Source organism: Xenopus tropicalis, chromosome 1 (assembly GCF_000004195.4).
Source record: "Xenopus tropicalis strain Nigerian chromosome 1, UCB_Xtro_10.0, whole genome shotgun sequence".
Lineage (NCBI taxonomy): Eukaryota > Metazoa > Chordata > Amphibia > Anura > Pipidae > Xenopus > Xenopus tropicalis.
The window spans coordinates 50,915,754-50,928,950 of record NC_030677.2 but is presented as its reverse complement, the minus strand read 5'-3'; the positions used below and the strand labels follow the sequence as shown (position 1 = coordinate 50,928,950).

Sequence of the window (13,197 nt, the reverse complement as noted above, 5' to 3'; positions counted from 1 at the left end):
TAAACACAGGACCTCTGGGGGTTAAACTAGGCTGGACCAACAGTACCTCTGGTGGTGCAACAAAAGTCAGCTCAATAACTGTATTACTCATGGCAATGGCTAGATGTCGACCGGGCATTAATACTTTTTTTCCCTTTTGGGTACATTGTATCTCTGTACATTTAAAATTAAGTCACTTTCTAATGCTGTTTAATGAAACCCAATAAAAACTATTGAGTGAAAATAATGGCTCCACGCATTGGTGGGTTTGCCCCAGAATGAGCTAGTGCTTCTCATATATGATGGCGGCTCATGATTAAGTCTTTAGTGTACAGTTAATTGATATGTTTAACTATAGTTTTTATACTAAACTCTTAGTGAGAGAGAGACCGTAGGGACCCTGAAGTCCATTTGAAGCAGATCTACCAACATGATTTGATGTAGAAATATGTAAGTTGTCCAATTAGTAGGGAGATTTCTCAAATACATTTTTTTTACCAACTCAACACTCTACTTCTAAAAAACATATTTTTAAAATAATTACTCACGTATTCGTTATAAGAGTCTTTATTTTGCAAACTATACATAAACTGTATAAAAGAAAATGCATTTTTCTCAGTTTTTTCATAAGATAAACAGTAAATTTATTCAATAATGTTCTTCAGATCAAATAAAAAGTAACACAAAATGAATGAATTACAGGGGGACCACCACTGAAAGTAAAGAAACAATTGTGGAAAGTTTTACTTTTCCCATTTTATTGTGGGCTCGAAGCCAATATACAAGAAGGTAGTGGAGTTTTGAAGGATCTACTGAATGAATTAACATGCCAACATAATTATACAGAATAAAGTAAGCTTTTTAAGCTTAGGAAAGAAATGCAAACATACACAATAATTATAAGCATAATCCAATTCACACTACGTAAAAGAAAAAAATGAAAAAGTACCCATTTCTCAATCCCTGCAGCAGCACCTAATCTAGTATTAATGCAGCGAGCTGGGAAAATCTGGAACTCTGCTTAGGGGAGATGTATTTAAATGTCACCAGGATCCAGCTGGCCAACCCAGGAATTACGCCAATAAAGTATTGATACATTATCAGTTTATACCAGGGATGTCCAACCGACAGCTCAGCACCACAGACAATATATCTGCCAAAATTCTTGTTCGGTTAGGCATCTTTATGAAAAAAGTAACAAGCAGGATAGGTCTTTATAAGTCTTGCTAAATTCAATAGAAAATTAGCATTTATATACATAATCATGCCAGAAGACTTAGGGGGTGATTTATCAACGATCGAGTTTGATTTTTTTTGTGCTTAAAAAACTTGAATTCGAGTTATGGTTCAAAAACTCAAATGTCTGGTATTTGTTAAGTGCAAAAAATTTGAATGTAAAAATTCGCCATATAAAAGCTTGCGAGTTTTTATAGGTGTCAATGGGGGCTGTCATAGGCAAAGTCAAGCCATATTCTCAAACTCGAAACATTCGAGATATTCAGGTTTTTTATTCAAAGGAGTTTTCCTTATTAGTAAATAAGCAACCATTCGATATGCGAGTTTATTCAATTTAGAAACACAAACTCGAATTCACAAACTCGAAAACTGATAAATAAGCCCTTTAATGTATTATAATGGCCTCCCATCTAATAGAGCAGAGCTCTTAATCTAGATCCTTGATACTTTCTTAGGTTATAGTACAGGGATCCCCAACCTTTTATACTCGTGAGCCACATTCAAATGGAAAAAGTGTTGGGGAGCAACACAAGCATAGAAAAAGTTCCTAGGGGTGCAAACGAAAGCTATAATTGGCTATTTGGTAGCCCCTATGTGGACTGGTAGCCTATAGAAGGCTCTGTTTGGCTTTACATTGGGTTTTATGCAACAAAAACTTGCCCCCAATCCAGAAATTAAAAAAGGGCACCTACTTTGAGGCCACTAGGAGCAACATCCAAGGGGTTGGAGAGCAACATGTTGCTCACGAGCCACTGGTTGGGGATCACTGTTATAGTACCTTGCTGAGATTTATTTTCATCTCTTGGAGACCTAGGGCTTACTGCATCCTCTTGGTTTTGTTTGCACTGCCACCTAGTGTTGGTAAGAATCTTGTATCAATAGTATTTAGCAGTATTTAGGCTGGCTGCCTACAATGATCTTGAGTTAAGCAACAAACAGGCTCTGCTGTCAGGTACAGTAGGAAGGTGCAGGCTTAATGGATGCCAAGACTCTGGGTGTACTGTAAGCCGTGGGAACCTAGTAACACACCTATTGGTCACATGATTGCTGAGTTACAAGGTTCTCACCTCTCATCTTCATGGTAGAACCTCCCCTGATACTTCCTTAACCTCTCTTATTTAAGAGGTACCTCACAAATGCTTCTGTTCCACAATTAGCAACAAACAAATAGGTATTGGGATACAATTCAATATGCTTAATCATACGAAAATTCACTATGATGTCGTGGAAGATTTTGGGATATACCAAGTATATGGTATGTGGCGCACAAAGTATTCTGTGGGCTAAGGGCCAGCCCCTGCCCTGTACCTTTATATAGGGTCCAGCCCTTTTTCTTGGGTTCCCTTTAGAAGAACATCTGCAACGCTACACTAGGCTTTTCAATAAAAATACAGCTCTTCAATTCCTGTTTTACTCTTGTAATATTTTTGTAGAGTTAAAGTATGCAAATAACTGTACCAAAATAAAATATCAATAATGCAAATTTTGTCACCATTTAGTAACGGAAGATTGACGCCTTTTCTCATGGGCTTTCCACATGTCAAGGCTTCCTTTCTTGTTTTAAAGATCTGCCCCAAACCTTGCCCACTCTTACTAGCAAGCTCCACCCATTTGAGGTTATTGTTTCAGGGCTACCATGTTGATACTGGTACTATAGGAAGGTACAAATTTTTGAACAACTACTTAATATCAAGGACAACATTGTTTCCTAAAATATTTGAAAAGTTATAGGTTGAAGAATTAAAACTAAAACCTGTTTTGTTCCCTATTAATGTGCCTAATATTTCATTGCTTTCTATACCTTCCATAAAAATGGCAGTGACTTAACTGGCATTTTCTACATTGCACTCCACTATTCTCTTGCTGTTGCTAAAACCTTCATGTTCTTTGCCTTTCTGTACTCTTATTATGTACTTGAAAGAATCATGTGTAGTTGTGAAGGAGGACTGCCTGGCACTAGGAGGACATGGTCAGCATGGAAAAGATCAGAAACAGAAATGACCAGGCATAGCAGCACAGGAAAACCCTAACATTTGCTTATCACCCCTTCAGAAAAATACCAAAGCCTGTATCTAGCATAGGTTTTCTGCTGTACTAAGCAAAATGAAGTAAAATATGTAGAGTTTACTCCAAAGCCTTTGGAGTACAATTATGGGCGGGTAAGTATTTCTGAGCACAGGCGGGAACAAACCGTAAGGACTAATAAACCTGCAAGAACGAATCTTAAGGACTAATAAACCTGCAACAATAGCTAAAGGAGATATGTGCCAAGTGAGACATATTCATGAGCTGCAAGGCACTCTTTTCCTGAGCTTGGTAAATAGAAGCAATAAAGAACTATTACTCGAGTTAACAGGATTTCCTTTCATTCAGAAAACATAATAGTTGTAGTAATTACTCTGAAATGCATTCACTATTTCTTCCACTTATGTGACTAACGGAGCTTAAAGATATATAAAAATATATCAGACTTATAGGTTTAACTGGATTTAAAGACACTCTGTATCGTTACATGGCTAATTAAAATAACTATATCAAACATGAAATATTCCAAAACATATTCAGGTAACATCATAATACTGAAGGTGATTTCCTTTGTGAACAGGTTCTTATCGACCTTCTTACAAGGTAACGCATATACAGTTAGTTATGTAAATGAAATAAATATGCCAGGTGGGTCCAACATGCAGCTTTCAAAATATCCTTGAACTACATTTGTTTAACAGCTGTTGCTTTCTGAGTGCTACAACTGGATGGCCGAGGTCAGACACCCATGGTATATTGAGAGTATTTGTAATGCATGCAAAAACAATGAATGCAGCCTAAATGGGCAAATACCCAATGCTGAATATCAGATCAAAAACTCTCATTAGGATTAAACTGCCACACCCAGAACCATATTCCTTCTCAACTTCTTCACCCAAAATTTGTTCTAATTACTTTAAAATTAATATTAAAAGAAAAAGCTGAACCCAAAAGGATACCTGAAAGCCCACAAAAATAAACACATTTCTGCATAATCTGAGGAAACGCATAAGCGTTGGTTTTACAGAATTATATTTCAACAACAACAACATATTGCAGTAAGGAGTGGAAATCCAGATCTGGTGGCTAATTTTATATCCTAGGGTTCTTAACATTTGGGCAACTCAGACTACGGCAAACAGATAACAGGTATAATCATTTCTTTGATTCTGCTTCCTCCAAAATATTCTTGTCCTCAAAATGTATGTTTTCTTCAGGTTATACTTCAAATGTGTTTTCTCTTTGTCAAAAGCATATAAAAGCTCATAAGCACATAAATGACCGTTAAACAAAAGTCTATGACTCCAGCTTTAATACTTGATATGATTATACAAAATATACACGTTGTTTTCAAATTCTTTTCATCTTGGTGGTTAAGTGAGCAAAGGTAATTTTCTAAGTGATGTCTTTTCGTTGACATGAAAAATAGAATAAATCTGCCTTATTTAATGTCAAATATATCCATCTTCATCCTCATCGTCACCTTCATCCTCATCATCATCTTCAATTTCATCCTCATCGTTCATCATTTCATCTTCGTCATCCTCTTCATCCGTCCAGTCATGAAAATCTCCACTGCCAAAATCTCCGGATGTTTCCGAATCACTTCCTGTTAATACAATACAATTCTACTGAAATATTTGTTGACTATACTCATGTAAGCAGTTAAGGAATATGCTCATCACTACTCACAGCACAAATGTACAGAGCAACTTGGCATTTTTTCAAATTTGTGAATTTAAGAGTTTCTTTTCAATTCAAATAAACTCAAAATGTACCAAACTGGAATGTTTGCTTATTTATTAAAAAATTCAAATGTAAAAAACTTTAAACATATGAATTGCATCAAATTCATATTCTTCTTGTGATTTTCAATGGTTCGACAACTCTCAAAAAATTTGAAAAACTCAAATTGAAAATAACAATAACAAATTTTTACTAGGACTACTCCCAATGACTTCTACATGACCTCCCAAGCTATTTAGCTTTTTAGAAGTTTTACATTTGAGTTTTTCAAATTTTTTTGCACTTGATAAATATCGAACACTTGAGTTTTGGAAACTATAATTCTAATTTTTTTCGCAAAAAAAAATTAGAATCATGGAAAAAAATTGAATTGGAACATTGATAAATCACCCAGTTTTGTGTTCCAGTGTAATTGCACTATGGAAAAAATGTGCATGCAACACAACCTGTGTCAATATTGGCCCTTTGTAAATCTGCCCATCGTTTATATGGGCAGGACAGAGGATATGGAATCAATAATGTCATTTGCATGCAATTCAATTGAAACGTAGGTCTCAAGTCTTGCATCTTGTTAGATTCAGGGGCATCCTCAGGGACATAGAGTATCGAGATCGTCATTACATTTTTTACACAACTGTATTCAGATTTCTGAAAAATGTAAATTGGAAAAATCACAATCGTTTAAAGTCATGGCAAAAAAAAACTGTGAAGCAACAAAAAGCAAAAGCACTCAGGGCTACAAGGGAAAACCCTTTAAAAAATTTATTGCGGAGGTGCAACGTTTCGGAGCAAACCTAGCCCCTTTATCAAGCTTGATAAAGGGGCTAGGTTTGCTCCGAAACGTTGCACCTCCGCAATAAATTTTTTAAAGGGCTTTCCCTTGTAGCCCTGAGTGCTTTTGCTTTTTGTTGCTTTGCAGTTTTGGGAGGGTGCCGATCCCTCTAGCAGAGTGCACCGGGTGATCAATTTTGGAGAGCCAGGGTGTGCGGAAACGGTCTCTGTTGTGCTTAAAAAAAAACTGTGGACATATTTGCACTTGGGCAGTAACCAATAGTAACTAATCCACCATTAGCTTGGTTGTGCAAGTGGCAGGAAGAAAAATTAAAGTTAAAATGCTATTGGTTGCCACTGTACCGCTTAAATGCAGATTTACTGATTTTTTTTGTGAACATAAAATTCTATTGCTTTTTTATGTAAATTTCTTGGGCATATTCAGCCAAACCCAAAAATGATAGATAAAGTGCATCTTGAAAACCATTAGTGGGCAATAGTTAAAAAAAAATAAAATAAATAAAACCACAAAAACTGGGGAAAACAGCAGAATAATGTTAATAAATATACAAATATCTGGCATTTACCGCATTCTGCAGAGCCAATTTTCCGGGATCCTGAAACTTCATTGCCATATCTGTCAACGCACCAGCACTGGCCGACACTTCCATGGCACTGAGTTGGCTTGTAGTACCCGTCTTCATCACATACTGGTATGTAATAACCTGCAAAAATAAATATGCACAAAAAATGACTGCAGCAGAAATGGCTCAATGAAGGGAAAGTATGAACTACATCCTCAGGGAAACATTATTGAAATGATTTTCGCGGGTATGTTAATCACAACATTTTCCACACATTGCAAGCTGGCAAGCTGATTTATTCATATTTCAGTTTTACCAAGAATGATAACTGCCTACTCTAAAGTGGTAACCTTGCTTCTCATACTGAATCACTAAAGTCCATATTCAATAAAAGATGCTGTATATAACATGATGCATTATGTGTAAATTCACAGGAAAAGTCCTATCATTGCTTAGCAACTGCAATTTTTTATGAATGGAGACTGCAGCAAAACCAAGCAGAAGTTTCTATGACTGCATTCAGTAAATTAATTAAGCTATGCATTAAATACCAACCTATCAGTAGTAAATATCTGACTTGTTGCAACTGGTTTCCAAACCTAGACTCATGTTGGGTCAAGTTTGAATTTAACTGTAAGCATGCAGAAGATGGCTTCTTTATTGATTTTGTGGAAATTGCAAAAGGATCAGTAAAAATTGCCATGTTTCTATCCATAATACACTCCAGTATAACTGCAGGTGTGATTGCATGATGTGTCAATCCTGGCACACAAGTTGTTCCTGCAGGCCAAGTGCAATTGGCATTGATGTGGTTGTTTCAGTGTGGGAAGAGTCACACTGTATGAACATTGCATGAAATTGAAATGCTACAACTGGCAGTTCCTATAATACAGTACATAAAAGGAGAACTGTACTTATTGGCTGTTCAAGGCAGGTAGAAAGTACAGGGCTCCAAAACATGATGTATCTTGTGCCTTATGCAGCAAAACAGGTGCAACCTGCAAAATGGCTGCAGACCTGTCAGCTCTCTGGAATTATTTAGGATTCACCCATATTTATACCACCAGCAGGAGCAGAACAGGAGGTTTTGGTCTAGGTACAACAGAGTGTATTTGGGGTAGAACCAAGCTCATGGTAAAAACATGACCAGGTTCATTTACGAAAATATTGATCTCTCTGTGGTTATCTTCAGTTATTTGCTTCACACAGTTGTGATGGAATGCGTACAATAAGCAAAGTTTTTTTGCAAGGAAACTCTGGGTTACTTCAGAAAGTAACCACGCCAAGTAAGTTTCCCCCGTGGTAATTTGCATTTTAGCTGGTGGAAAGGAAGCAAGTGAGGCTTTGAGAAAAGACTGCACTAATACTAGTGTCCCATCAAAATTACCAAGAAATATCTTCTTCACTTACCTAAAAGTTTCTTTCCTCCCTGTTGTTTCTGAATGTTGCCTAACTCTGTCTGACAAGGGGGATCTGTAAAAAATAAAAAAAAATTCCTGTTGATAGTCAATGAGACATAAATGTGGTTGCTACAAAGAATATTCGATTGAAATAAACTAAGAAATGGATATGGTGTAAATGCCCTGCTTGAAAGGCAACAATGGTAGTAAAGTCTTTGTGATAATAATAGTAATAGATGATACTGTTTGCAAAAACCCCAGTCTGTGGGTTATACTATAAGTAAATCTGCTAAGCCATCAATAATCAAAACAGTAGTGAAAAATCAAAATAAGATTTACTAGGACAAAAAAAACAGTTTAATGCACATTGTGCCTTACTCATATGAGTAAGTGCCCCATAAGGCACGAAACGAGCTGTCATAGATAGAAGTAAGAAAATGCCCTCATCACTCAAGTTTTTGAAAGAATGAATGGGTCAAGGCATTTCAAAATGAAGATCAAGTATTTACTAGTGTGCTTTAGGGCAAAAACCTGCACAGTGCTCTGGGACAGAGAAGGGATTGCATTTGCCTCAGATAATATTGGTTTCTATAGGACAGACTTATTCAGATCACAATATATAGCACAATCTGAAATCCACAGAAGAAACTTTTACACACAAATCTATTAAAAAGAAAATAAGCTCTTAGTAATGGATTATTTCTGTCATAACAATGAACGGCATTAATTCACGTGTAAGAACAACAGAGCTTTTCAAGTGTGCCAGTTCCAATTTATTTTGGGTATAAATCATTTTGTCTAACATTATAAATAATCCCCCCGATTCTCCTGTTATATTTTAACACATAATCAAATAAATAAAATGCAGAATAATGTTTCAATCACATTTTCAAAATCAATTAAACATGAAATATTTTCTAAATAATGATTTCAGCTATCAGTTTACTGTTAGAAATCATTTAATATCATGCTTAAGCTCAACTATAACATTATTATAAAGAAAATGATTGCTGTTAAGTGTGAGAGCCAAGGGTTCCATGTCTTTCTGAAATTCTCATTAGCAATGCCACTCATCTGCTCATTAATGCAAATAAAAATGACCTTAATTTAAAAAATGACCTTAATTTGAATGAGTCTCCTAGTCTGCATTTTGCAACTGAAAACATGGATTTTTAAATGCTAAAAAGAAAACTTTACATTTAAACTCGTTAATTCAAACATTCTGAAATACGTTTTAATTTCCTTTTTGCCTTCAGGTACTCCATTGCACCTCTACGCGCTACAGAATAATAAGGCTCAGGATGTTGTGGGATTAATATTGTCATTCAACCAGATACAAAGAATAATGTTTCTTGGGAGACCTCTGTCCTCAAAAACATGGCAAAAGGGGGGTTCCTCAGAGAGATGTCAATTTGTTTTCTTCCTACAATTGAATTAGAGTCCAGAGGACTTTCTATTTTCGACAGAATGTTGCAATTGTTATAGTTTACAACTTTTTCTTTGTAGTAATGTACAAAATTATAAAACAGTAACAGTTTCCAGACTCTTGTCCTTTAGTGCCTCTAGTTACAGGGGCCTTCAGGTAAAATCACCTTGGGTGCAAGCCAAAGTATTACTGACCTTCTCCGGTATACTAGCATGGCTGATATTCAAGATTCCTCTTATTTAAACATGATGAATATATTCAAATCATTGTTGACCTGTAGGATGTATTTTTTAACAGCTGTTGCCTAAAGAGAGTAAGGTTTTCAAAACAGTGTTTACTACAAGGTGTGATTACTAATTCACCCTAATTGACACTGCAGAATACACTCTGTAGGTCAACAATGAATTAAATACATTTAATTATGTATAATAATAATCGGTTATATGTTTGTTTTGCTTATATAAATGTAGTTATTGTCCTATACCAGCTGAACAGTTGAAATGAAAAAATCATTGTTTGGTATATAGAAGGATAACTTATTAATGTGAAGAAATACTATGGCTGTTGGCTGGTAAAAAGATATTGTTGCACAAAGGGATATGATGCAAACCTGTCCAACTGTAGAACTCACCATTATCCATCAACAAAAATATTTGTCCAGATTGTTTGCTCAACACAAGACCTATAAAACCCCCCTTGCTGAAGGGCTGGAAATTAATTCTTCATAATTCAGAGGAAGGCTACATGGCTGCTTAAAAACCAGCATTCTTTGAAGCATGTTTTTTAATGCATAATAATTAGCAACATTGTTTTTTGTGTACTTTATTTGTTGTAGATATAAAATGAATGAGATCGAAGTCCTAATTCTGCACAAAGCACGACCGAGAAAAAAATCATGAGAAACTCTTAATGCTATTGTAGATGTCAGAATAACTTTCATTTGTAATGACCAATTAAGTAATACAAACTGTTAAAGATTTTGGTGAATTGTGTAACCAGTTACAACGTCTGGCCACAAAGTGGTGGGGTCAGTATAATTATTTGGAAATAGTCTGGGAAGAATCTCTTGTTGCGCTAACTGTAAAAGCATGATAAATTATGCTCTTTATTTAATCTAATATTGAACTTTTGAATGAGGATGGATCTCCTTCATATTTTACCTTGCTGTCTCTGGAAACAGTAGCACCACTCATTGTTGGATATTAAGCTGTCTTTATATGTATCACATGTATTGAAGAAGGCTTTAGTGCATTGCTCATTCTTGTCAATATAAATGCTTCCAAGCTCTGACTGGTCCAGCAGGAGATCATAGTTTGTATCAAGTCTATTAAACATCCATCCAAGTGAATCTCTACAAATTGGCAAAATGCTGGTATCAAACCCTATGAGCGAAAAAGATGAGTTATACAAAATATAATGTAAGATTATTCTGCACTGACTGAAAAAGCTTCATGTAATAAAACTACTGTATCTACATAGTACACAAATGGCTTAAGCATCATCATAATCATTAGGTGTTGACTGTAGGAACCAATAATAGGTCATGGGGTGTGAAGTATGTACTTACTGTGAGTTAAAAATAGTTCTATAAATGGTTAAAAAATGTGAGCTTTAACATAAAACATGTGAGTGTCACCATTAAATTAGGTTACCTTTTTGTAGGACTGCTTCACAAAACAAGTCACTCCAGTTCCTAATGAGTCTATTCATGATTTCATTCAAGATTTATTTATTTACTATTCTAAATACATAAATCAGTACAGCAGTGCATATAGTACAACATATAAATATCTTACTACTTCTTTCTGCTCGGGTTACTGTTTTGCTCTTTTTATTCTGGAAACCACTTTCATGAAGAGCTTTAAACCAATCTCTCAGTCGGTTGGCAATCTCCCGAAACTCCCGATCTGTGCACACTAAAATAAAAAGAAATCCAATCCAATGAATGATCTTACCAGCAGCTTTTGTCTTGAGGAAAAAAGCTATCAGACAGTTACTCTTCTGTTAAAACAAAACTATTACAAATCTTTTCTAAGTACTGTATACCAACACATTTTTTACTTTATAAGTTCAAGAAGAGATGTTGAGTCCTCACTTATATAGGAATATTGGAAGTTATTAAATATGACTTATCAATGTTCTAATTCAGAATTTCTGTGGTTCAAATTTTTTTGTGCCAAAATTCCCAAATTCAAATTATGGTAGGCAGGTAAGCAGAGGATCAGGAGCATAAGAGACAGGGACACCACATGTTACATCACGTTTTTCTCTAACAGCATAAGTTAATTTGGGGCACCTCCTTCCAACATAAACATAACAGTTCACAGTTCATTAAATATGGTTATGATTTGTCCCTTCTTCAAGGCTCTCACCTTCCATGGCAACTTTCACACTCTGGAACCTTTTACTGGGGCTTCTCACTATCCCCAATGACGTTCACACATCCACGGTGACTCTCACACTCATGAACATTCGGGCTACTCACTCAGCCCTGCTATCTTTCCCCTCCTGGAATATCAGCTCAGCAGCCTCTGGCACATTTGGCTTCTCACTAAACTTTGCTGACTCTTCTCAACACTCATACACTTGGTCACAACTCCCCTCTGCTCCTTGCAGTGGCAGACAGCACCCCCAGTGCTTCTGGGAGTTCCTTACACAGGCAGGCAGCCCTCATGCCCTATGTCCTGCTCTGAAAGTGGACACATTTCTGAGTGACCCCTCAATCTCAGCAACTCCTTCACACTGAGCGGCCCCCAGGTATGGGAGCACACAGGCAACAATTTGTTGCGTGGCATAGACCCACTGAAAATTATGGGTAGAATATGAATTCAATGCATTCAAGTTTATGGGTTAATTTGATCAAGTTTTTTTATACTCAAATGTTTACATAAACAAATATTTAACAAAGCAAAGTCTTCACTTCCTCTCATTATTTACAAAATAACATTGATTTTATTCTCCCATAGGCAAAAAAATATATAGAATTTATGTGCTTTACTGTAATTGTGACTGTGAACTCACTTTATCTCATGTTTGTTTTGATTGTTACTGATAAAGTTATTGATTCAAACACTGGAAGACCCTATTAGAGCAATTTACACAGGCTTTTTATTGGTAAATAATTGGCATAGAGGGATAAGCATTTGAAAAAAAGGATGTATTTAACTTTATCCAACATTAAAATGAATGTGTAATTCTAAAAGATCTTTTGCCATTAAGAAATTATGGGGGTCATTTTTTTCCCATTTAGATTTTTTAGTGACAGAAAAAAGTCACAATTTTTTTTAGATTTACTGTGTGACAAAACAGCTAAAAATTAAAATACACCAATTTGCCAGTGAAACATTTGTGAAACCACGTAGAAGTCAATAGCAGATGTTATTTTGTTTGTGCAACAAGTCGAAAAAGTCACTGTTTCGTGACTTGTGTGAATTTTTCCAGCACTTACTTTTTCAGTTTAGACTTTTTAGTAAATGTCAGACATTTGTGGAAATTAGTATAGTCACATTTTCTTTTTGCAAAGACTGAATCTGCAAAGAATGTGCCGAAGAACATAAAGCTATGTCCCTTGGTCAGCTTTTAGAATATATAAATCCGGGCTTTAAGTGGTTCCATGAATGAACCAACACATGGGAAGCATTTTCTTTTATCAAACTCAGAGCAGTTAGGGGCATTTAAAAACCTAACATTAAGTTGTCTTATTACAATTTAGATCTATTCAGATTATAATTTTACTTGATAGATTTACAAATGAATATTTAATGACCAAAGACAGACAGTAAAGGTTGAGAAAGGTTAGACAGTAATCAAACAGATGCATACTTAATTAGACAAATTTCACTCCAATATCAGCCTACTGCTTCAGGTCTTTACTAATCGAAGAGCTTCTGCTGTTACAATCAATTCCAGTAGCCATTAAACGCATATATATCAGGCAGGCTCAAGGCACTAACACAAAGGTTATTTTATCTATAACAATTATCAACTTGTTGCATGTATAAAATCACCAAACAAGATAATTACAAAAGGA

At 35.6% G+C, this 13,197-nt stretch overlaps 1 protein-coding gene across 3 annotated transcripts in view; it reads right to left on the bottom strand.

Annotated features, from left to right (window-relative positions):
* Window positions 1-530: 530 nt before the first annotated feature.
* Window positions 531-13,197, bottom strand: part of spock3 (SPARC (osteonectin), cwcv and kazal like domains proteoglycan 3) — a 126,616-nt gene continuing 113,949 nt past the window's right edge. For 2 of the 3 annotated variants that reach the window (XM_012967860.3, XM_012967861.3), the window contains 5 exons: window positions 10,964-11,083; window positions 10,328-10,549; window positions 7,752-7,814; window positions 6,345-6,482; window positions 2,833-4,849 (listed from right to left, as the gene is read on the bottom strand). In XM_012967860.3, coding sequence (XP_012823314.2) covers window positions 4,692-4,849; window positions 6,345-6,482; window positions 7,752-7,814; window positions 10,328-10,549; window positions 10,964-11,083 — 701 coding nt within the window. In that variant the 3' untranslated portion in view covers window positions 2,833-4,691. 3 annotated transcript variants of the gene reach the window in all.